General features: G+C 47.3%; 1 protein-coding gene across 1 annotated transcript in view; it reads left to right on the forward strand.

Annotated features, from left to right (window-relative positions):
- The window catches only part of Nid2 (nidogen 2), a 60,531-nt gene that overhangs the window by 16,065 nt on the left and 19,024 nt on the right, over window positions 1–25,442 (forward strand). Inside the window, exons 4-11 of the mRNA NM_008695.2 lie at window positions 889–1,616; window positions 10,675–10,824; window positions 11,417–11,662; window positions 12,216–12,416; window positions 13,814–14,044; window positions 22,350–22,493; window positions 22,957–23,085; window positions 24,187–24,330. Of these exons, the coding sequence (NP_032721.2) occupies window positions 889–1,616; window positions 10,675–10,824; window positions 11,417–11,662; window positions 12,216–12,416; window positions 13,814–14,044; window positions 22,350–22,493; window positions 22,957–23,085; window positions 24,187–24,330 (1,973 nt within the window). The remainder of the gene's footprint in view (window positions 1–888; window positions 1,617–10,674; window positions 10,825–11,416; window positions 11,663–12,215; window positions 12,417–13,813; window positions 14,045–22,349; window positions 22,494–22,956; window positions 23,086–24,186; window positions 24,331–25,442) is intronic.

Consider the following 25,442-nt stretch of genomic DNA (forward strand, 5'->3'; position numbering starts at 1 on the left):
TCCACCAGTACAACAGCAGCATCACACATACACTTGGGCACAGGTAGTGAGTGAGTGGGCTGTGAACAGAGCACAGGATGAGAGAGAGAGAGAGAGAGAGAGAGAGAACTGAAGAAAACCTCAACTGGTTTAAAAACATTATTGCAGTAGAAACCTAGACTAGAATGGTGAATACTTGCCCCAGTGAACAAAGCTCTCTTGTTATATGATCCTATGAATTTTAAAACTTCTTATTAGCCATTCGCTCTTATTCTTCAGTGTTGACTTTTGAGGAAATTCCATAGTGTGGGAGAATTTGAGCATGGTATTTAGTGCAAGCACAGGGTTGGTATCTTTGGCCAGTTCCAGCTTTCCAGAGTTTGATTAACTCCAGCTTTTTCTTAGGCTTAGGAGTCCTACACATGGCTGTCCTCTTCACAGCATGCCATTGACATTGAAATAGTGGGCCACTGAGCCGGCAAGAGGGCCACATGCTTGCAATCGCAGCAGATCTCAGGCTTGAGTATAGCTGGGACTATCTAGTGAGACTCCTCTGAAAAAAGAAACTCTTGGGAACTGAGGGGGGGTTCATGGTCTACTCTACTGAGCAAATGAAGATCTGTTCGCAGATACTGAGTTTCAGTTTGATTAATCCATTTGTATCTCACCCGAGTGAGCAAAAAATTGTTTTAGACTTGGACATTAAAAAGTATTGCTATATCTATCATCCTCTGTCATTAATAGATTAGTCCATGTGAATCCACAGTACATTTGGAACACAAGTTTTCTTGTTAGCATGAAATTTGTGCTCTGGCTCAACTCTGATCTTTATAGTCTTTTGGTTTCAGAACAAACTCTGAAGGAGAATGAATGGACTGCTTACAATCAGCTCTTCTCCTTTGTTCTTAGGCTAAGCAACCTGGGGATTCCTGGAGTGTGGGCTTTTCACATCGGCAGCAGGTTTGCCCTGGACAATGTCCGTCCAGCCACAGTTGGAGGTGACCCTTCCACAGCCCGTTCCTCAGCACTGGAGCACCCCTTCAGCCATGCTGCAGCCCTGGAGAGCTACACCGAGGACAGTTTCCATTACTACGATGAGAATGAAGAGGATGTTGAGTACCCACCAGTTGAACCGGGGGAGGCCCCGGAAGGCCACAGCAGAATTGATGTGTCTTTCAATTCAAAGGCTGATCCAGGCCTTGTGGACGTCGGCACCTCATCTCCAGGTTCCGACCGCGCTTCTCCTTGGCCATATCCAGCACCTGGTAACTGGCCATCCTACCGGGAAACAGAATCGGCTTCTTTGGACCCTCAAACCAAACAGGGGCGGCCGGTGGGAGAGGGAGAGGTTCTGGATTTCAGGGACCCAGCGGAGCTTTTGGACCAGATGGGTACCAGAGCCCCAGCTCCTCCAGAGGCAGATGCAGCTCTCCTAACTCCAGTCAACGAAGACCTTGGGGGCAGAAACACCCAGTCCTATCCAGAGGCAGGGCCAGTGCCTTCAGAGCCAGATGTTCCTGTCCCTCCTCTGGAAGGAGAAGTCCTTCCTCATTACCCCGAGTCTGGTCACGTTCCGCCCCTGAGAGGAGGGAAGTATGTGATAGGACTGGAGGACCACGTGGGATCTAATGATCAAGGTAAGTGCATTGAACAACTTGGCATTTGGGATTTTGTTTAAAGAAAATGTAGCAGAGTTGACAAACTAGAAATGGTCAATCAACTGTGCTCATTTCTCTACTGGGCAGGCTGAGGCAGGCTGGGGCAGGCTGGGGCAGGCTGGGGCAGGCTGGGGCAGGCTGGGCAGGCTGAGGCAGGCTGGGGCAGGCTGGGGTAGGCTGGGGCAGACTCGGGTAGGCTGGGCAGGCTGAGGCAGGCTGGGGCAGGCTGGGGCAGGCTGGGGCAGGCTGGGCAGACTGGGGCAGGCTGGGCAGACTGGGGCAGGCTGGGGCAGACTCGGGTAGGCTGGGCAGGCTGAGGCAGGCTGGGGCAGGCTGGGCAGGCTGGGGCAGGCTGGGGCAGGCTGAGGCTGGAGGATTATCTAGGTTTAAGACTAGCATAGGCTATATAGAGAATTCCAGGCCAGCCTGGATTATAGAGTGAAACTTCTTCCAAAACAAAACAAAAAATACAGCTGTGGTTTTCTTCTGAGTGAATAGGTGAAAAGTTTAGCAAGCAGATTGGAACTGATTTTTCCTCCTTGTGTTTAAGGAGATAAATTCCCTTTGCCAAGTACATCTTGGCAGAAGAGTTCTTCTTGGAGCCTCCTGACCATTAATAATGTGTTCTAAAAAATTAGGCCTCATGGAGTGGGGAAAGAGCTGGGCCACTTGTGCCAGCTCTCCTCCCAAGTGTAATGAAATATTTCAGTTTGCAAGTTCAGGGAAGGTGAGCCATTTCGAGGCTTCGTAGGCATTGCAGGATGGAGGGCACAGCCATCTAGCTTTGGCTATGGTGAGTTCATTGTGCAGACTTAGGCAAACATGCTAAAGAGTCTGCAGGGGAAGATCATGGTAAACACCTCTGCCTGCTGTCATTTCTGATTCTCATCCTCACAGCTGTGGCCTTCACCTCCCCAGAACCTTATCCTCATTCCATGATGCACTGATCGTAGCCCGGGAATGCCCAGAGGGGACAGCTTTTCATCCACACTGATGGACTGGGAAACTGGCCCCAGCTTCGTCCCCCCAACCCCCCTCCCAGGGCCTGCTCACTGATCTCTGCCAGGAGGGAAGGGTCAGAGGTCACGGCTCTCTCCACAGTGTTTCAACTTTACAGTTTTTGTCAGTGTTTTGGCAAAAACATTAACCTAGCAAAGAGGACCTTCTGGTTCTGCTAGGACATTTCCTGAAGGTTCAGGAGTTAGTCAGAGAAATACTTCAGGAGGGAAGAAAACACTTTGTGTTTAACAGAGCAGAGTGTAATAGTTAGGGAAGGGACATTGGTGTCAAGATGAATCTTGGCCAAACTGAGACAACTTATTTCACCCCCAACCAAGTCTCTGATTTTCTATAAATGTATTGCCAGAATTTAATGTGAATTTATGTGACGTTCTGTGCACCTCCATTAGTCGGTTCTTTAAAAGAAAATAGCCGCTGTTGTTACTAATCTTTAGAGGACTTAAAATATGGGAAATGGGTTGGAGGATGGGTAGAGAGTGAAGAGCTAGGCTGGAAAACGAAAGAGCTGAAAACAAAAAGACTCATTAAAAAGCTTTTGACGCCTGGCTGCTTTTCGCCTTGATGAAGTCTGATGAAAGGTTGTTTCTGTAAAGTCAAAGACATGGACTTTTTTTTTTAAGGTTCTAGAACTTTCAGATCCTTCTAACAATCTCCAAAAATTTCAGTGCGGGTTCTTTCTATGTAAAGAGATTTAAAGGCATGAATCAAAGGTTTTCTCAATGAGATTTTGTGGTACAGATGTGTTTCTGAGCGGCCTTTTGTTGGGGGTTGTATTTTCCCAAGAACAGCGCACAGTTACTGAAAAGTGGATCTGTGTACAGTTGGCTGCAACCTGGGTAGCTGGATATAGCCCAGCAAAAACTGTAAACTCACTTGAAACATTCTGAGCTTTTTCTTTTATAACTCAGTCAGGGTTCTTGAAGCACGAACTTTGTAGATGACAATGTGTCACAGTGTCAAAGGTTGTGCATGGCTGTTTAAGAGCTCAGAAAAGCCTGAAGTGGGACTGACCACTGGGAACTGAGGGTAACGGCATAACTAACCCGGGAGGGGCTTGAACTGTGATATTTATCAGCTGCCAAATGTAGCCAATACTGACATCTAAATGCCAGAATGTTTCTGAAAAAGACATTCAGGGGGAGATTGCCTAACTGGAAGCTTTTAAGTCTCAGAGGAAAAAAAAAATACTGTTAGATTTTATTTAAATTATATTTTTGTGTGTTCATGTGTGCAAGTTCATGTGTGCAAAAAAAAGGGCGTTTGTGAGCTGTGTGAAGCACAGAAGCATGTAGTTGTTACTTATGCTCAGAGGAAACACTGCTGTCCCGGAGGTTTATCCAGTAGCTGTGGCCTTACTCTGGGGGTGACTGAGACCTGCACATGCCAGCTCAGAGTAGGAAGTCCCCAGCTTCCGGTGGAGGATGGCCTGAGCACCCACAGCTCTGCTGTGTAGTTTGAAGAGAGATCCTGTTAGAGCCTTATTTTCTGAAGAGAAAGCACCGATCCCAGGAAATGTTAGCTTCCCCTTTACGCGTGTACAGCTCACTCTGCTGAGTCCGGGAATTAGGAGTTTGTTAAAGGCTCAGAAAATTTCTCTTCTTTTTTTTTTTTTTTTTTTTTTTCATTTTATCTGTATAGCCCTGGCTGTCCTGGAACTCACTCTGTAGACCAGGCTGGCCTCGAACTCAGAAATCCACCTGCCTCTGCCTCCCAAGAGCCTGGGATTAAAGGCGTGCGCCACCACTGCCTGGCCTTCTATTCTTTTTAGTATTGTTTTCATTAGGGGGTGCGTGTGCACGTGTGTGCACATGTGCGTGTGTGTGCAGGTGCACTCTTGTGGAGGATAGAGGATAACCTTGAGTGTCACCTTAGGGATGCCATCTATAAAGTCTCTTGCTGGCTTAGAATTTACTTGCAAAGTAGTCTAGACTGGTGGCCAGAAAGTCTTAGGAAACTAACTGGCTCTCTTGGTTTTGTTTTTGTTTTTTTGTTGGTGTTTTTAACGTGAGTTCTGGGAATCAACCTGTGGTCCTAATACTTGCAAAGCAAGTTTTTCTTTACTGATTGACCCGCCTCCTCAGCCCTAGGGATTGTATATTTGTGTTTTTATTTACTTTTGAGGCAGGGTCTCACTGTGTAGCCCCAGCTTTCTTGGAACTTGCAGTGTAGACTGGGCTGTCCCCACACTCAAATTGATCCACCTGCCTTTGTCTCCTGAATGCTGGGATTAAAGGTGTACACCATTAAGCACATTATGCTGGTCCACTTACAGACTTTTTTTTTTCCAAAATTCCAGATTCTTTTCAAATTATGTCTGTGTCAGGCACATCTAGGTTCTGGCCTTGTATCATTTGCTTTCATAACTCATCGAGCCAACAATGAGCCAGCAATGCAGCGGATGTGTGAGCATCCTCTCTCTGAGGTGACTTGTATTTTCCAGGAGTTTGTTGTCAAGCCAAGAAATTACCTAAGCCCCGGCATGCTTCTCTGAGAGACCGAGGGCATTTTCTTGGGCTGCATTGTATATTCTGGTCCTCTAGGCAGGAACTTAGCTTTAGATTCTGTTCCCTTGGTTGCTGCTCAGAATTAACTGAAAGGAGATATCGTTAGCCTTCGTGGTTGAAGGCTGGAAATGGGTAGTGTCTTGCTGAGTAAGAGACAGCCATGCTTGTAATCAGGTCAGGGACTCCGTGTGTGTGGGGGGTGGGGTGGGATGGGGGGGCTATGCCTGTGTCGGTGGCTGCAGTCAGAGAAATCTTACTGAAGGAGGGATGCTTCAAGTCGGTCTTGGGGACCTGAATCTAAGGCATTAAAAGGGAAGAGTGTAAGAACATTCTGGAAAGGTAGGCACAGAGGTAGAAATGGAATCGGGGTAGGGGAGAGTTGAGGAGTTGCCAGAGATGCTTCAGCTGGTAGGGACCAGAGACCGCCTGTGTTGTCAGACAGCCACTGGGGCCGACTGACGGGTTTTAGGGTGCTCTTGAACCTGCTGATGATCTTCTGTATGAACCTCAATATGATTTCCTTTGGTTTGGCAATGTGAACTAGAAGGGCCGGCACCTGGGCTCCAGATACCTTGTGGGTTCTGCCCCGTGGAGGGGTCCGCTTCTTTCTGTTTGGAAGTCATTTATCCTGGAAGAGGCTGAGCCCTTCTATCCTTCTGGCCTTCAGAGGGGTTACACAAGTGTCCTGCTCATTGGAGGTCCATTCTAGGAGGAACTCTAGCAGGCTGTGCACTTAACCCAGACCTCCTGGCCCCAAAGCCTCAAACCCATGGCTATCTCCATAACAGTCTGTGACTAGAGTCTTCCATACCTGTGATCATACCTGTGTGCAGAAAGCCCCTGGTGGGGCTTGTCCCTCATCCAGAAGGTAAGATAGAGCCTGTTGGTGTCCTGACAGCTAGTGTAACATAGAGGATGGCCGTGCAGCCTGGCAGGGAAGGCATGCCACTGCTGCTTGTCACAAAGCAGATATGGTACTCTATGTAGTCAGTCATTCTGGGAGGTGAGACCATTTGGGGGTGGGAGGTTGGGGAATCTGCCCTGCGGGGAAAACGTTGTTTCTTGTTCTTAAGGGAGCTGTCAGTGTTGTTAAAGGCAGAAAAGTCTGCCCGCTATGGGGCAGGTGCCCTGCGTGTCTTCCTGTGATGTGCACTATGGGATCTCCTTGCTTCAGAGGATGCACTCTGAGAAGGCATGCCAACGGCTGAAGACAAGTGCTTAAGCCTTTGCAAAAAAAAAAAAAAACGAAGGATGGGCCAGAGCAAGTCCAGAGGAGAATTTTCTTTTCTTTTCTGTTTTTTTTTTTTTTTTTTTTTTTTTCCGAGACAGGGTTTCTCTGTGTAGCCCTGGCTGTCCTGGAACTCACTCTGTAGACCAGGCTGGCCTCGAACTCAGAAATCCACCTGCCTCTGCCTCCCCAGTGCTGGGATTAAAGGCACACGCCACCGCGCCCGGCCAGAGAAGACTTTTCTATTTTTGTTAAAAACTCCCAATTAGGAGAAGGCTCAAGTACCCTGGCAGCACCCTGGCTTTGTTCCTGTATATATTCCCACCCCATTTCCCTTTCTATTAAGGGTATGAGAAGAGGTTTTTTAAAAAAACATTGAATGGGGAAAAAAAGTGAGATTTAAAACAAAAAAACCCCAAGATGCCCTTTGCAGCTGTCCGACCTCAGATGTTAAGTGTATGGCAAATTGAGCTCTTTAAGCCCGACAACCCACTGCTGGCCCAGGCTTGGCTGCATAGCATTTTAGCCATGTATAGTTTGTGGAGGCCGGAGCACAAGATTCCTGACATTCCCATAGACTTGGGAAGGAAGTGGTGGGTTTAAGGTGGGCCTCAGAATTAGTCTTTTTAACAGTTATCTCCGCGTTCCTAACATACTGACCCTCCCTGTGAAGGTGCCGTGCTAAGGCTGGGCTTTGCTATCAGGTTTCCAGAGGAATCCCTCAGCAGTTGTCACCCGTGTCTCAGCCAGTTATCCGGAAGCCTACACTCCACACACAGTGTCCGAGGGCAGCGGCTCCTGGTTTCTCACACTCAGTCTCTGTCGCGTTGTCTCTTCTGCCTCTGGAGCCTCCTAGACATCTTCTTTCTCATGCGCTTCATTATCACTTCTTACTCCCAAGGCCCCAGCTCACTGAGATCAGCCATATTTGTTTACTGGCTGCTGCCCAGGAGAACAGGACTGTTTGCCTGACTTCTCGCCCGTGGCTTAGAGTGTTTAGTAAATACTTGTTCACCTATTGTGTGAAAGAAAGGAAACTGCGGTGTTTTTAGCTTTTGCTAGCGCGACTCCATTTTAGGTGTAAGGTGTGCTAGTGTCTGTGTAGGAGAGTAAACAGACGAGGGTCTAAATGAACCACAGCTTCCTTAGCCCGGGGACTCCTCCAGACCGAGAAAGGCATGTGCTTGGTTCAAGTTCCATTTGCAGAACAAATTTCCATAAACTCTCAGGTTAGCTTAGCAGTAGAAGTTCATTCTTCGGTTGGTGTTGGAGTCTTAGCATAGCCTTTATAAGGAATCCTCTTGTCATTTTCCATTCTGGATTCTTATTAACTTAGAACTCTTTCCTGGGACTAAGAGACAGTCACCATTCCTCATGACCTGGGACCTATGTGGTACCCAGGGGTGGGGGGTGGGGGTGAGGTGAATGAGGGGAGAGAGTGCAAAAGAGCGAGGAAGCTGATTCTCATGGGCTAGTCCACACACACACACACACACACACACACACACACACACACACGCTAACTTTGAGTTGCATTTGAAGTCTTGTGTGAGCTGCTGGACAGTGTCTGGGCTCCCAGGATCATCACATCTAGTGTCTTAGTTGAATTAGCCTAACTCTTCTGCCTCTGGTCCTCTCTTCATTTCTTGATAAGGCTTAAAGTAGGGTCTGTCTGGGTCAGTACGGTTTTTACAAAATAACGAGACAGCAAAATCCATCTATCCCTCCCTTAATTTGCAAGCCAAGCCGTGTGTGGAAACCTGCTTTCTTTTTAACGGACATAGCTGAAAATGACTCCCCTGTCCACCAAGATTGGATTGCCTTTGTGTCCTAGTGACAGAAGGAGGTGAAGAGACAGACACTGGCTATGCATGTTGGGGACTTCTGAGGCCAGGGAGTGCATGTGACATTTGCCCGTGGTCTCACAGAGCAGAGCTTATGACCTTCTGAAGTGGCACCTGTGCTGACTCAGGAGCACACCTGTACACGTGCACCTGTCTGAGCTGGGGAACTCTGCCCTTTGACACATCTGCGTCACACTTACAGCTTTTTACTCACCCTGGTTTTTGTTGAGATAAGGGGCATAGCTTAGTGACAAAGAGCATCCGGTATGCAGGAGGCCCTGAGATCCATCCCCAATCTCTCTCTCTCTCTCTCTCTCTCTGTCTCTCTCTCTCTCTCTCTCTCTCTCATACACACACTCTCTCTCTCTCTCTCTCTCTCTCTCTCTCTCTCTCTCACACACACACACACACACACACCATTCCTAAACCAATAGCAATAAGTAGTTTTCTCCATAGAAAAGCCTGTGATATTCTTGTCACGATCTATTCTGCCTTTTTTTTTTAAGTTTTGTCTTTTTTTTTATTTAAAAAAAAGTTAATGCCTATCACTTGTTGAAAAGTTGAGTTATGACTAATTTTCTATTTCTGTCAAGCTGGGCTCACTCAGCGTAATCACTGACTCCATTCTGACAGGTCAGCTTTTCTCTTTAACCAAGGTGTTCTAAGCTGATGAGCCCTCAGCTTGCTGCTTCCCAGGATGTCTAATTGCTAAAGGAATGTTCTCACTGCTCTCAGCACTTCTCAATAAGTATTTTACTTTTAATGTCTGTCTGTGTTTGGGAATGTGCACGTGAGTGTAGGTGCAAAAGTAGGCCAGAAGAGGGCAGTAGATCCTGTGGAGCAGGAGTTACCACCCATGGGAGTTCTGGGAACCAAACTTGGGCCTTCACTACTCCTCACCGCTGAGCCACCTCCAGTCCCCTTCGCCACTTCTTACCTGTGTGTTTTCTCTCAGCATGCTGCAAACGCCCGTTAGTTGTTAACCTTCAGTTGTAGCCCTTAGTGTTAGTTGGATTACCCCTGGGGGGGTAGTAGGGATCTGGACCTTCAGAATTCAGACTCATGTGCTTGCTGCACTCATGACTTCTTCAGGTGACTCACCGCAATCCTCTGCTTCTGTTTCTTTATCTGGAAAACAGATTAAAAGTAGCACTTGCTGCCCCCAGCTCTGGTGCAGCTGAGGGTTAATGTTAAAGCCGATGGTGTATTTCAGCCTGCTTAAATGTTAGCTCTGTAAATCTTGTGTTTGCTGATGCAAGGCTTTGTCGCGGCTGCATTGTTACACATCGGGAAGCTAGATCTTCTCATTGTCTTGGTTTTTGTTCTCGCCTGGGGTATTATTCTCAGTAATACTGAGTCTTCAGTTTTTTCCACCCTGGCCTGTTCCTTGTTTTCAAACATAGCCCTGGAAGGCCACCACAGCCTGTTTCTTTCCAGAGCTGACACTCAGGCCAGCATCAGTGGCTAAAGTGCACTAAAACTCTTTGCCCTTCCTGCTTGATCAGCGTTCTCTAGGTGTCTCCAGACTACCCTGACTTCTGGGGGATGGGAGGCAGAAGCATGCGCAGTACCCTGCCTCCTAGTGGCCGTGCTTGGAATTGAGGTATTGCCCAGCATCCTAGCGGAAAGCACTCACCTGCCTGTGACCCAACTTTCAGGCACACTTTGGCCATTTCTTCTGCAGAGGATAGCGTGATGGCATTGAGGGCAGGCTCCTCTCGTTCTTGCTCTCTCCGTTTCGTCTCCCTCTTGCACAGCTACCTCTCTGTAATGGGAAGAGAGTGTGGGAGATTTGGGGGTCGAGCTTCCTCTGGTGCAGGGTGGTTTTGTGGAGATTCTGTGGACTAGGCTGTTTCTGTTGCATGAAAGTCATCCTCAAGCTGGGAAGCACAAAGCCTGCAAGGACCTGGGGCTCCTCAGTCCTGTTTCTTGTCGTCTCTCTTCCCTCCCCAGTCCTGCATTTGACGGCAAGTGTTGACGCAGCAAGTGTGTGTACATCCTTTAAGCTTGGGTTCCATAAGAGTTAGACAGACCTTGGTTCTTAGTTCCTCTCTTTTGACTTCCTCTCAAAAGATTACTCTTACATTGAGTCATACAAAATTGCCAGTATTTGGCCTTTTTTTCTCCCCACCTCACCAAATAGTGATTTCACAAATTTCACTCTAATGCGCGCTTACGGTTTGTCTGCAAGGCTGCTCTCAGGCCACTCAGCTCACCCTCATTGTAGTAAGACCCAGTTGGCCGCAATGATCTGAGCATCTTGCCAGAACATATAAAGTTAATCCCTCAGGCTGAATGTTATTCCCATCTTTGTAGCGTCAAATCTATTTGTTTATTACAGTCCAAGCCGTTTTACGGAGCGCTTGTGACGTCTGGCGAAGCTTGGTAGTAGCGATGCTGGAATCCTTTGGCTTTCTAATGCTCTTTGCTTTATTCTTCAGTCTTCACGTATAATGGCGCCAACCTGGAAACCTGCGAACACAGCCACGGCCGGTGCTCCCAGCATGCCTTCTGCACCGACTACACCACTGGCTTTTGCTGCCACTGCCAGTCGAGGTTTTACGGAAACGGGAAGCACTGCCTGCCAGAAGGTGATTGACAGGCCGGGGCTGCTGCATGTATATTGTTGACCCCTGCCTGTTTCCAGTTCCAGTGTGGGTTCTGCTTGGTGTCCTTACATCTCTGATGCCTGAATCCCAGCACCAGTGACTTTCAAGGGTTCAGGGGATGACTGAGTGATAAATACGTTTGGACTGGTTTCCCAATTTGAGAGTGACTTGAAACGTTTCTATTTTGCCCTCTTTCTAGCTTGGTAGAGCTAAAGGGGAGGGTGAAGAAGGGGAATGGAAGAGAGACAGGCAGGACTGGGTCATAAGTGAGGAACCGATCACAGAAGGGACTTGTTAAATGTCGCTCTAACTATGACTGTAACACTGTTGAGACAGGAGAAGCAGGAGGGTTGAGAGTTGAAGGCTAGCCTAGATTTTATCACGAATCCTCAGTTGGCGTCTACAGAGAGCTTATTGCAAGGAAACCCAAACCAACAGTGAGAACAGCAATAATAGTAAAGAAATGTCTCCAAAGAGTGAGCATGAGGCGTGGTCAGGAGAGTGGGCTCATCTGTGTACACCGGTCCCCAGCCTGATGGGGGCCAAGGCTGAAAGGATTGCTTTTGTCTTTCAGGGGCACCTCACCGAGTGAATGGGAAAGTGAGTGGTCGCCTCCGAGTGGGTCACATTCCTGTGCACTTCACTGACGTGGATCTACACGCTTACATCGTGGGCAATGATGGCAGAGCCTACACTGCCATCAGCCATGTCCCACAGCCGGCAGCCCAGGCCCTGCTCCCTGTCCTGCCCATTGGAGGTCTGTTTGGCTGGCTCTTTGCTTTGGAGAAGCCAGGCTCTGAGAATGGCTTCAGCCTCACAGGTGAGCAGAGCTCAGTTCTGGCAAACCGGGATTCAGATGTGGTACCTGGGCAGCCTCTGCGGATGATTTTGTTTCTGGAGAAACGTGCTCAGATTCCAGGCTGTTGGAGGTTTTGAATTGCAGAGGTTTTGTTGTACGTGGAAAGCTTTCTGCTCTTACAGAAAGAAACATAATGGTTTAATGACTGGTAAATTCCTATTTTCGACTATCATCCCTCAGCATGGAAGTATCAAGTTAGTGTAATTTTGGAATGGACTCTGTTAATATGCTAGATTTTAAAGAGAACGGGGACAAGGGGAATTGAGAGTCTTTGAGACCTTCGGGAGATCAGAGGGTCTGCAGCTTTCCAGAACTGAGCCTGGGCGTGGCATACTCTCCTTCGGTACCGTCTCCAGAGGAGACTGGGGAGAGGACACACACACTCCTCTTAGCTAGTCGAACCCACGCCTCTGATATGATAGGCAAGTGCTTTATCATCCAAGTCCCAGCCAGTCTTCAGAATGACTTAAACAAGAGTCTTGTCACCCACTTGCTGAGTTTCTGTCTCCTGCAGGTGCTACCTTTGTCCATGACGTGGAAGTCACTTTTCACCCTGGAGAGGAGAGGGTTCGTATCACTCAAACTGCCGAGGGGCTTGACCCAGAAAACTATCTGAGCATTAAGACCAACATTGAAGGCCAGGTGCCCTTCATCCCAGCGAATTTCACAGCCCACATTACTCCGTACAAAGAGTTTTATCATTACAGGGACTCAGGTATGTGTGAGTTTCCACAGCTGTAAAATGGACGTGATGCCTGCCTCACAAGACAGTGACAAGGGTTAGGTTAAGTGAATAGTCACATGGAATGCCCCAAACTGCATAGAACACAAATGAGGTTGATATAATTGTGTTCGTTCTTGTTTTTAGGACGTATACACAGTTATATTTTACATATGTGTGTATATAAAGTATACAGGTGATCAGAGTGCTGACAAGAATGTCAGAGTACACAAGAATGTCAATATATTTGCACATTATTTTCAGATAGTAATAACCGATAAGATGCTATCCTCCAGGCACGGCCTGTTTTGACTGTTAGACTTTAGGAGTCTCTGTAACTGTTTCAGCTGATGATTTTGGTTTGCTTTAGGGGTCACAGAAAGATGCTTTCCAGTGTTCTGAAACAAAGCTGAGATTTGGAGTCAACATATAAATCGATTCACATCATGGATTTGCAATTTAAAATCATTGCAAAGTCATTTTTTCATTTTTCTTAGCACAAGAAAAAATAAACATTTTCTGCTGTTGATAAGTTGCATACGGTATAATTAGCTGTACAAAGTTTATCCAGTCTGCCCTGTCTCACAGTGGGTATGAATATAGCTCAACACAGATGATAGTGTCATGTCAGAATGTCAGAAGGTTGGGCACACCTATACACAGTATTAGCTGCATACAAGGTGGTCACAATAGTTGTTTTGAAGTTTGTGTGTCTTGAGTGGCACCTGTTTTGTGCCCCCAGCTTCCAGCATGAGAGCTGGGTACAGGGAAAAGATTGGAATACAGACCTTAACTGTATTCAGAATAGACTAGGTCTGGTCTTGGTGCAACTCCCAAGAGGAACAGCCTTTTGCCTTGCTTTTCCCTAAGCCTTGCTGACTGTGCGAAGCTGTGGAGGTGGGAGTGGGGTGGGGGTGGTTTCCTTTGTGGAATGTGCCTCAAATCTTGAGAGATGTAGAGCTGGATTGCCTTGAGTTCCAGTCAGAGATTTACCACACCCCAGGCTATTCCCTAAACCCTGTGGTCTCTGCACACGCAGTCAGTGCCTGTCTTATGTGGCTCTGAGGAGCAAACTAGGTGGTGTGCGTACAGCCCTCAGCACCAGCAGCGTTCACACACCAGGACATCATGATGCTTGTTTCTAGTGTGTGATGACGACTGCAGCACTTGTAGTCCCTTCCCTTCCTCAGCGGTGTGGCTCTGTATCCTCTCAGGTTCCAGGAGGTCCTAGGTCTTTCCTTGCCAGCTTCCTGTAGAAACTCTGGGAGTTCTCAATGGCACCTGCTCCCAGGAATGGGGTAGAAAACTGTAGGAGGATACACCAAACAGGAACATTTTTGTTTTCAGTATTTTAAAGTTTTACCAGTTTGCCTGTAAAATGTTTGTTACAGTCGTGACGTCCTCCAGTTCCCGAAGTTTCTCTCTCACTTCTGGTTCTATTAACCAAACGTGGTCCTACCACATTGACCAGAACATCACTTACCAGGCGTGCAGGCACGCCCCCAGACACCTGGCCATCCCTGCCACCCAGCAGCTGACTGTCGACCGGGCCTTTGCTTTGTACAGTGAGGATGAGGGCGTGCTGAGGTTTGCTGTGACCAATCAGATTGGCCCTGTTGAAGGTATGTATCTCATTTTGCTGAGAAAAAAAAAAAAAAAAAGAAAAAAATCATGTCCTTTCTTAGAAGCCTTAGATCAGGTCTGGGGCGAGTAAAGTTTGGTGAGTGCCAGATAGAAAAGTCAATGAGGCTGTCCTGGCCTGCAGGTATGACAGGTATACAACATGGATAACAGTCCATGCCAAAGGTCACACATATGTATAGAGCATGAACCTGTAGGCTGGGTGGTACCAGTCAGCCTTTCCCCAGTGCTGGGGAGATGGACAGAGGCAGATCCTTGGAGCTCACTGGCTGGCCAACATGGCTGAATCAGTGAGCCCTGAGAACGGCTGGAGCTCACTGGCTGGCCAGCATGGCCGAATCAGTGAGCCCTGAGAACGGCTGGAGCTCACTGGCTGGCCAGCATGGCCGAATCAGTGAGCCCTGAGAACGGCTGGAGCTCACTGGCTGGCCAGCATGGCCGAATCAGTGAGCCCTGAGAACGGCTGGAGCTCACTGGCTGGCCAGCATGGCCGAATCAGTGAGCCCTGAGAACGGCTGGAGCTCACTGGCTGACCAGCATGGCCAAATCAGTGAGCTCTGAGAATGGCTGTGGCAGAAGCTCCTGTGCTTGATCCCCAAGTGCAGACCCTGGATCCCGAGGTGGCATGAGAGAACCAACTCTCCAGAGTTGACCTGTACACATGCACTGTCGTTTGCACATGTGAATCTCTGCATATGTATACACACAGAAAAGTTTTAAAAATTAAGGTGGAGATTAACAATCATGGGAGACACCTGATACTGACCTCTAGCCTCCATATGTGCATGCATCCATACACATAAACACATGTATATTGTGCCACAAAACAGTCCTAAACCCACACAGTAGACAACACTCAGCCATGAGAAGGAATAGAGTACTCATGTGCTACAGCATGGGTGGAGTGTGACAGCCACGCTAAGTGACAGGGTCAGTGACAGGGTCAGCCCAGTGCATGATTCCATAAACATAAGAGTGTCCACACACAGGCAACCCAGAGAGTTACAAAGTAGACTAATGCTTGCTCATGGACAAGAGGGAATACACTAAGGGATAGTCAATTAGGGTGCAGGGTTTCTTTTTAGAGTTATGAATGTCCTAGGATGTCACGGTGGTTGTGCAGTTCTGCCTGTGGTGAAGTCACTGATTTACCTTTCAGTTGAGTGGATTGTGCATGAGGTATTGCATCTCAACTGAAGGAAACTGGCAGAAGCAACTGAGTGGTTCACGTCTCACTGGGCCTTAGCCCCGCCTGACGGATAGGATCGTTCTGTGCCTGGCCATCAGCAGTAGAACACAGGAGAACCTTATGTGGAAGCCAGGCAGTCTCGTTAGACTGCACACTGGGTGATTCCAACTCGGAAACACTGGAGAAGGGAGAACTGTAGAGTTGGTAAAAAAGAGCAGTGATGAGCAGGGTGGAGAGGAAATGGATGGAAGAGCAGGACCTCCGTAGGTCTATGAAGCCATGGCATACCAGGCAGTGATGGGGGGTTCTATATTCTTATACATGTGCTAGTCAAAACCTGAGCACTTGCACACAGAGTGAACCCTGATAGTGTTTAAAGATTTTTATTACGTATATGTATGTATGTATGTATGTATGTATGTATGTGTGTGTGTATGGGGGTGGGGGGAAGGAGGGAGAGTGCAGGTGCCAGGGAGGCCAGAAGCATCAGATCCACTGGAGCTGGAGTTCTGACAGCAGACATACGTGTTGGGAAACAAACTCCAGTCTTCTAGAAGAGAGAGCAGCAAGGGCTTTTATGCACTGAGCCATTTTCCAGTCTAAGCTCTCTTATTTTTAAATTGTAGTCATTGTTATTTGTTTTTTAAATGAATATACAAAGTAATAGGTTTCATTATGGGATTTTTTCATATAGACTTTTGTTCTCTCTTTGGGTTATCTTTCTCACTTAGTCTCCTTTCCTGTCTCTACCTTTCTGCCCACTTATCCCCTCCCTTCCCAAAGAGTGGCCCCGTTCTTTCACGAATGTGTATTCTGTTGCCCTCTCCTTTAGGACCTCTTTCACGAATGTGTATTCTGTTACCCTCTCCTTTAGGACCTCTTTCTAGTTTTATGGCTTCCCATAGGCTCACCTACCTAGAAATTAACACCTATACTTTTTATGAGAAGAAACAATGGGGTAATCCATTTTTCTGTAAATGTCACTATTTCTGTTTTCTTGACGACTAAATAAAAGTCCATTGTCTGTGTGCACCACATAGTCTTTATCATCTGTTAATAGACATCTACGATGACTCCATTTCCTTGCTGTTGTGAATAGTGCAGGCTCTCTCTGTCAGGACTTGGTATCCTCTGGAGTTAAGTCCACATGAGACCCATGGACGTTAGTTCCCGGCTCGATCCGTGGACTTTAGTTACCGGTACTGCAACAGTAGTTCACGATAACAATAGGGGAGCTATGTGGCCGAGGTTGGAGAGATGAGGCTATGAAAACGCTCTTAGCAATTTTTTTGTTAACCTGCTTGTTCCTCAAAGGCTGTCTGTTTTACAAACATGACCTACGTAGACAATCTAGGATGGGCTGCAAAATCAGGAAAGTCCACAGAGAATCAAGGTGACGTTTGAGTTATTTAAACCAATTCATCATGCTTTCCCCCTAGAGCAAGAGGCATGTGAAGAGAGCTGTCCCTCAGCCACTGCTGTCCCTCAGCCACTGTTGTCCCTCAGCCACTGCACGCAGAGTCACTGTCAGCAGCACCTGTGAGTGTTGCTGGAGCTGACACCCCGTGTGCCTCCACAGACTCAATATGGGTGTTTCCTCAGCAATGCGTTAGCTAAAGAGGAAGATGGCAGGACCTTGGCTGAAAGGAGAAACCTGAGTTTGTTAGTTTGGTTGCTTTGGATAAAGGAAACTGGGCTAGGGTTTACCTGTTGGACAGCCAACGGTGGCATTATAACATAGGAAATTAATGCATGGAGATGCCACTTGATTTTAGAGTAGCATGTAAATCAAGAGGGAAGATTCCAGTTGCATTCCGTGAGGAGAAAGATAAAAACACCTGTGTCACACAAACCACCTCTCCATGCACAGATCCCCGCTCTGCCCTCTCCAAGTGGAGAGATCTGGTCTGTGAGGAAGAACCGCCCATGTCATAGAATGCCATGGACTCATTTAGGAAAATGATTTTTCTGTCTTTGGAAATATCGCTGGGTCTCTTCTTACCAAATGAGAGCAAGCTAGCAAAAAGTACCAATTGCTAATTAGTCTTGTGAGCTTCTTTCCCACCCCAATACTATTAACAAATAGTATGGTATGGTTTCAAACACTGAGTGAATTAGCTTATCTAATCCCCATAGCAACCTCTACTCAACAAGGGTGTATTGTTATTATTTCTTTGTAGTTGTAAAACTTGATATGTTGAGGTGAAAGAGTTTGAAATGCAGCTGGTTAGTGGCAGGCTGGGATTCAAACCCTGGCACTGGGTACAGAGCCCACACTTGCCCCACATGGTACAGCTGCACCACATGGGCTCTGTCAGTTTCACAACAGCCTCACAGTATAGACCCAGATCACATGGGAATCTCACAGTATAGACCCAGATCACATGGGAACCTCACAGTATAGACCCAGATCACATGGGAACCTCACAGTATAGACCCAGATCACATGGGAACCTCACAGTATAGACCCAGATCACATGGGAACCTCACAGTATAGACCCAGATCACATGGGAATGTAGGGTTTTAACATTTTGAGATTGAACCATGCTTCGCATGCACACTTCCCCTGTCATTGCACAGGAGCCTTTCCAGAGGGGGCTCCCATCAGTCTGGAAGGCATGTCAGGTCACATAACCATGGACCAACGTGGCTCTGTGTTATAGTAGTAATTTTAGGAGGGGTGTCTGCCCCCACTCTATCCCATTTAGCTCCCAAGTACACACAAACACTTCAGATCTTGTTAACAACCTGATGGCAGTGTTGGGCAGGTTCTGAGCTATTCTAACCTGACTAGTCTATCAGTAAGCAGATAAATGCCAGCTGAGTCTTGCTGTCGTCTGTGTGTCCTCAGGGCAAGCTTCTCTTGGCCATGTGCTCATGGTCCATCATGTTTCATGGTGACCTCCTCTTTCCCTTCTCCTTTGTTCTTCTCCTCATGGTCCCTACTCGAGATCTCCTCACTCAGACCCAAGTTCTGCCTTCCTCTCTCTTCTGCCCAGTCACGGGCTCTAGCTTTTTCTTATCCAATCAGAGATTACTGGGGAGCATTCTTGACAGCACATTGGTCAATACAGTGCCCATGTCCAGATTGCAGCCCAACTCTGGAGCACAGAACTCAGCATCTGAATACACAGCGCACAAGACCAACTCCAACACTGGCTTTGCAAGATGCAGATAGTGCAATACCCCAATGAGGAAGAGAAGCCTGTGACTCTTGCTGTCCTCCAACTGTAGTCCTCTGTCCCAAGCACTTTGCCATATTGTCACAGGACAGAACACGGTGCTCGTCCTCCCTCGGCAGGCAGGGATCAGAGGGCCATTCTGTGAAGTCCAGTGATGGCTCCTTTAAGGAAACCATTCTTCTCTTTCTAAGTGAGTCAGTGAATTCCAGCTCTTGCTTCAGGGAGTCACTAGGTTAAGTGGGTGAAATATGAAATGGCTTAAGAAGGGCATGACCGACCTTGGCTTACAGTGAGAGGAGAGAGCTAGCAGGCTCAGAAATTATGAACAGTGAAGTGGTTTAAGGAAACGTTTTCTCAAGATGTTACTGGACGCTACACATAGTGGGTGCACGCAGAAGGGCTCACTGAAGTAGCTGATTTTTACATTTTTATTGTTTTTCTCACTAAGGGGCTCAGCATTTCCCCTTATAACTAGCTCTTTAACTGTTGTCTGTTAAATCAGTATTGTGTAATTGTGGATGTGCTTATATTGGTGTAAGTATGGTAGTTTAAGAGTACAGGTCACCTCTGGTCTGCTTCTAAAATTCTCTTTTTATGTTAATGCCAGCAGGGAGATAGGCTCTGACAAACACGTGCGCCCATTAATCTTTCCTGGAATTCACTGTGGTCAGCTGGCTACTGAGAGGGACTGCCTAGGAAGGCTAAGCATTGGTATTTAGAAACTAAAGTAGTTTGTAGATGACTATTCCCTTTGGAAGATATTCTAAAATGAGGAAATAATTGTGGGGAGAGCAAGGTTCTTGTCTTGCATGGCCTGGTGTGAGGCTGTTTTTAGTTAAAATCTGGCCAGAGACTGGTTTCAGTGACTCTGTCTACATGCCCATGTTAACTGAGTACTGCTACCCCCAATGCTGGGTTCTCATCCCTTGGCAAACAGATCCAGAAGAAGGCATTCCCAGGATGGATGGCAGGCTTTTTTTTTTCCCTTTTGGTCTGGCAGAGATTCCCTTATGTTAGCTAACATTGGGGTGAACTGGGGATAGACCTATAGCCAACCCCACATTCAGGCCTTGATTGGGGAGCTGAAAATGAATGTTCTGCTGTTTACTAGGAGGTTATCTCAGCTGAGGCATTTCAGTATACAACAGACTGTTGAAGCAAAACAGAAGAGGCTAACTTGGGCAGCAGGACAGTGAAAGTGAGACAGTGAGGGTCTTGAGGGACTCAGGAGGAAGCCAGCCCTCTGAAGTAGGCTTCAGTAACTAGCACTTTGGACGGGTCTCAGCTGTAGAAGGTGGCTGAGGAGTCATGGGTGAGACAGAAGTGGCAGAGAATCCTGGCACTAAGGACAAGCAGAAGTCCTGCCAAGGTGTATGTACAGATGCTAGGATTCTGGCTTCTAACAGTGAGAGAACGATTGTACAGGTGGGGTGTCCTGGGATGTGTATGAACCTGCCCTCCAAGGCAGGGATCAGACACAGACGTAAGAGGCAGAAACCCGCCCCCACCCCCATTATTATATCGTGCAAGGAGTAGTCTGATAGCAGGAGTGACTTAGTACAGAGATTGACGTACACGGAGCTCCTTGAAGCTCTCTGTGTCCAAGATTACAGTTCCACAGACTGAGGCAAAACAGAAACCTCAGATAAGGACAAAGCTGCCGCACTGAGGAGGCAGGAGGACACAGTCTCTCAGGACCACAAGACAAGCCAATGGGAACATCAGCCTTGGAAATACATTATGTTCCATTTTAAAGAGCAAATCCAGGAGATACAAACAATGCCCATTGGATTCTGCACTGAAGAGTCAGAAGGGGGTCGCTGGGCATCTGGACAGCATCCTTGTTGTCTGTGCCTTTGGGTTAGATAGATAACTTTATGAGGTGTCTCTGCTGACAGCTGCAGAATGGTGGGCAGCCTGGGCCCTGGCCTGGAGCTGTTTGGATTTTTTATCTTCTGACCCTACCTACTTCTCCTGACTGTAACCTTAGGCAAGTTACTTGACAGTGCCTCATAGAGAAGGAAGGTAGGCCATTGCTGCTGTCTGCACATGTGATCGTGCAGATTTCATGGGATTGGACATGGAGGGTTCCGAACGCCGCTGAGGAGACACCCAAGGAGTGTCATCTATGACTTGTATGACTCTCCAGAAGTGATTTAGAGATGGATTCACAAGACTTTGGAAGAGTAGGCGGTGGGAAGCTATTTCTATTTATTTGATTGTGTCTTAGTTCAGATTTTACTGCTGTGAACAGACACCATAACCAAGGCAACTCTTATAAAAACATTTATTTGGGGCTGGCTTACAGGTTCAGAGGTTCAGTCCAGTATCATCAAGGCGGGAACATGGTAGTGTCTAGGCAAGCATGGTTCAGGAAGGCCACTAGTGGAAGAATGACTTCCAGGCAGCTAGGATGAGAGTCTTAAAGTCCCCACCCATAGTGGCACACCTACTCCAACAGGGCCACACCTTCTAATAGTGTCAGTCTCTGGGCTGAGCATATATAAGCTATCACAGGTTGTATCTTTACAAAGAAAGTTTTGGAGGCACAAAGATGACCCAGGATGGCTCATTGGGTAAAGGGGTTTGCCATATTGTACTCGTTTTCTTTCTGTTGCTGTGATAAACTCCATGACCAAAACCAATTTGGGGAGGGGAAGGTTAACTTCATTTTATAGATTACAGTCTATCATGAGGGGAAGTCAGGGTCGGGGGTCAGGAACTCATGGCAGGAGCCAGAGGTAGGAGCTGAAGTACAAGCTACAGGGGAGTGTTGTTTGTTCCTCCTGGCCTGCTCAGTTTGCTTTCTTAACATCCCAGGACCACCTGCCCAGGGGTGGTACCACCCACTGTCAGCTGAGCCTTCTCACATCAATCATTAATCAGAAGAATGCTCCTTGCCTGTAGTCCAGTCCAAGGGAGGAGGCATCTTCTCAAATGAGAGTCCCTTAGTGAGATGACCTTAGTGTCTGTCAAGTTGATAAAATCTAACCAGTGACCAGAGGGCAATTCCTGAAACCCACCTAAGTGTGGAAGGAGTGAGCAGACTCCATGGAGCTGTCCTCTGATCTCTACAAGTACACTGGGCATTCAAGTGTGCACAGGTGTGTGTGTGTGTGTGTGTGTGTATGTGTGTGTACATACACAAAATTACATAGATCATTTTTTTTAATTTTCAAAATGACTTAGAATTTCAAACTTATCCTCCTGATAGAGATAGCTGATAATAGAGAAACATTCTTATCTCCAGTAAGATAAGGAAGTGGCAATGGTAGTAGGAACTCTTGTGTGTCTGTGTCTGTGTCTGTCTGTCTGTGTGTCTGTTGATCATGTGCATGCAGTGATCTGGAGCATTACAAACTCTAACCAAGGTCTGTTTGGATGACTTCCTGTCATGCCCAGTGTTCTAAGCACCAACATGCTAGCCTTCCCAGCTATAGCACATAGGAACTCTTGAGCTAGGACTCTTCCTAAAATTGAGATTCTGACTGAGACAGAGTCTGAGACCCTGTGAGGTGTTAGATTTAATCCACAGTGAGATTGAAGTGAGCGACTGACAAACTCAGCCAGAAGTTTGGAGGTTAAGTCTGTGGGCCAACATGCTTGCTGACTCTGGATTTAAGTACTGTATCCCATGTCTCTTGCTCGCCTTTCTCATGGGAACAGAAGTCTGGCACAGAGTCGTCCTGAGAGCCCAGGGGATGCGAGAGGCCTTCTTGCCCTGGAAGCAAACCTACTGAAAGCCAGACCCTGCTCTGCAGAGCAGGCATGAGGAAGCTGTTGAAATTAGCATCAAGATACAAGTAGTCCACCTTAGCTTTGAACTCATAGCATAGCAAAGACTCCGTCTCCTTCCTTTCCTCCACATTCTTTCTGGGATAGTCACTCTGACTTTTTCTGTTTCTTGCACATAGTGGACTCAGCCCCTGTTGGAGTGAATCCTTGCTACGACGGAAGCCACACCTGTGACACAACAGCAAGGTGCCACCCGGGAACAGGTGTAGACTACACCTGCGAGTGCACGCCTGGGTTCCAGGGTGACGGACGGAGCTGTGTGGGTGAGAGACATGTTCTCCATTTCTGTCGCATAGTCCTGGTTTTCACCTTCTCTTTCCTGCATCAGGCAATGATTTTAGCCTCTCTTAATCTGGGCACCATCATATGAAAGCGGAGGCAGAGTCTGGCTAGGTTTGGGAAGGTAGTTTAGAGGTGGGTATTTGTGTTAGAGCTATAGAAAGAAATCATCTTACAAAAAAATATAATTGTTTCACTTTTCTAAAGTATTCAAAAATTATCTTCCTATGGCTTAACTGGAAAGATTTGAAAATGGTTGTCTTTGTTTCTGATGAACTGCAACTTGGGTCTTTCTGCCCAGTGTCCAAAACTCTCAAATTTCTATGCTTTCCATTTGCCAACAATTATTTCCACTGAAGCATCAGAGTGCTGGGGAGATTAAGTTCTTGGACCTTTGTTTCTGGAACACTCAGGCTCAGTGCTTTCTGTCCTCATTTTTTTGCCTAGATGTCAATGAGTGTGCCACTGGCTTCCACCGCTGTGGCCCTAATTCTGTGTGTGTCAACTTGGTGGGAAGCTACAGGTGTGAATGCCGCAGTGGCTATGAATTTGCAGATGACCAGCACACTTGTATCTGTGAGTACCAGAATCCCTCTTCCCTTCAGCTAGGAGGCTGCTGGACCCCACCTTGTGCTTCACTGACGTCTCTACCGTGCCTGTTACAATGAGGCTCTGGTGTGTAGCGTTTCTGAAGTATGTAGCCCTCTGCTGCAGTATGTAGCCCTCTGCTGCAGTATATAGCCCTCTACTGCAGTATATAGCCCTCTGCTGCAGTATATAGCCCTCTGCTGCAGTATGTAGCCCTCTGCTGCAGTATGTAGCCCTCTGCTGCAGTATGTAGCCCTCTGCTGCAGTATATAGCCCTCTGCTGCAGTATATAGCCCTCTGCTGCAGTATGTAGCCCTCTGCTGCAGTATATAGCCCTCTGCTGCAGTATGTAGCCCTCTGCTGCAGTATGTAGCCCTCTGCTGCAGTATATAGCCCTCTGCTGCAGTATATAGCCCTCTGCTGCAGTATATAGCCCTCTGCTGCAGTATATAGCCCTCTGCTGCAGTTCAGCTCAGTCCTGTCATGATGACAAGTCACCATTGGGTTTTCCCCATCTAGGTATTATATTGAGTTACCTGAGGATGTTCTCAGTTGGGATTCTGGAGTCACAGGACCAGACAGCAATTAGTAACACCCCAGCTCTAGAAAGAATTCATGTTGAAAGGTACCTGTCTTATGTGAGGAGCCAAAGATCCCCATCCACAATAAATATACTCTCTATGGATGGATCTGAAAGACCTAGAATTCCAAATTTATCCAATTGATGGAGCTGATAATAATACACATTTCAGTCTCCAGTAAGCTGACAGAGTACCAATGGGACTGGGAACTGTATGGGGTGTGGCTATCTGTCGGAGGTGTGCAGTGCTCTGGGGAGATGCAAGCTGTAACCTGCATCTGTTTTGACCACTTATTGTCATGTCTAATATTTTAAACACAAACATACACTAGCACATCTCAACTCTAATAGGTACATGAACCTTGAGCTAGAAATCTTGCTAAAATTGAGATTCTGACTGAGACCCCGTATTCCTTAAGCTCCGCAGGTGTGCCGATGCTGTTAGTCTGTGGGCGGGACGATGAAGAGAAAGGTTCGCACTCAGCTCTAAACTCTCACTTTCTTTCCAGTGATCGCCCCACCTCCCAACCCTTGCCTCGATGGCAGTCACACCTGTGCCCCTGAGGGGCAAGCCAGGTGCATTCACCATGGAGGCAGCTCATTCAGTTGTGCCTGCCTGCCAGGCTTCATTGGCACTGGGCATCAGTGTTCTGGTAAGTACCTGTGGGTGACTCTTGAGGACTCTGCATGGTCCCTTTAGGTATACATCCTCATAGAGACACAGCTTCTCCCCTCCTGTGACTCATGCAGCCTTGGGATTGCTGAAAGAGAACAGGCATCTTTAGAGTCAGGAGGGAGCCCAGGGGTGTTCTTCAGGCGCCAGACTGGTGAACACCCATGGTTGTCTTGGAGTGTTGCCATCAGTTTGGAAACTTTCTGTTCCTTGGAGCTAGTGTAGGCTGGAGGGACTCATACCTACAGTTCTAACTAAATTCTCCCACCTTCATCATACACCTAGTGAGATGGGCTGTTATGTTGGTTAACTTGGTTGGTTGGTTGATTGGCTGGCTGGCTGGCAGGTTGCTTGGTTGGCTGGTTGGTTGGTTGGTTGATTGGTTGGTTGGTTTGTTTGTGACAGGCTTTGGTCTCCCTTTGTAGCCATGGCTGGCTTAAAACTCAAAGAGATCCATTTGCCTCTGCCTTAAGGATCAAAGGGGTATGCCATCAGACCTGGCAGTTTTTATTTTTTTATTTTTTTATTTTATTTTTTTTTTTAAGATTTATTTATTTATTATATGTAAGTACACTGTAGCTGTCTTCAGACACTCCAGAAGAGGGCATCAGATCTCATTATAGATGGTTGTGAGCCACCATGTGGTTGCTGGGATTTGAACTCTGGACCTTCGGAAGAGCAGTCGGGTGCTCTTACCCACTGAGCCATCTCACCAGCCCCTGGCAGTTTTTATTATGAACTTGTCATGAGCTAGATTTATCTGGGAAGAGAGAGCCTCAGTTGAGAAACTGCCACGGTCAGCTTTGCCTGTGAGCATCCTCTTGATTGCTAACTGATGTAGGAGGGCCCAAGTCTACTGGGGCTATATGCCTGGGCAGTAGAAGAGAGTTAGCTAAGCTTGAGCCTGACAGTGAGGCAGGAGAGCAAGCCATTGACCTGCAGCATTGATCCTCCATGGTCTCTGCTTCAGTTCCTGTTTTGAGTTACTGTGATGGGTTGTGGTCTGGAAATGTAAGTGGTAAAATGGAGCTTTCCTAAACTACTTCTGATTAGTAGTTTATCTTTTCCATTTCAAATGCTTTCCAACCTTTG

The sequence above is a fragment of the Mus musculus genome, chromosome 14, assembly GCF_000001635.26.
Source record: "Mus musculus strain C57BL/6J chromosome 14, GRCm38.p6 C57BL/6J".
NCBI lineage: Eukaryota > Metazoa > Chordata > Mammalia > Rodentia > Muridae > Mus > Mus musculus.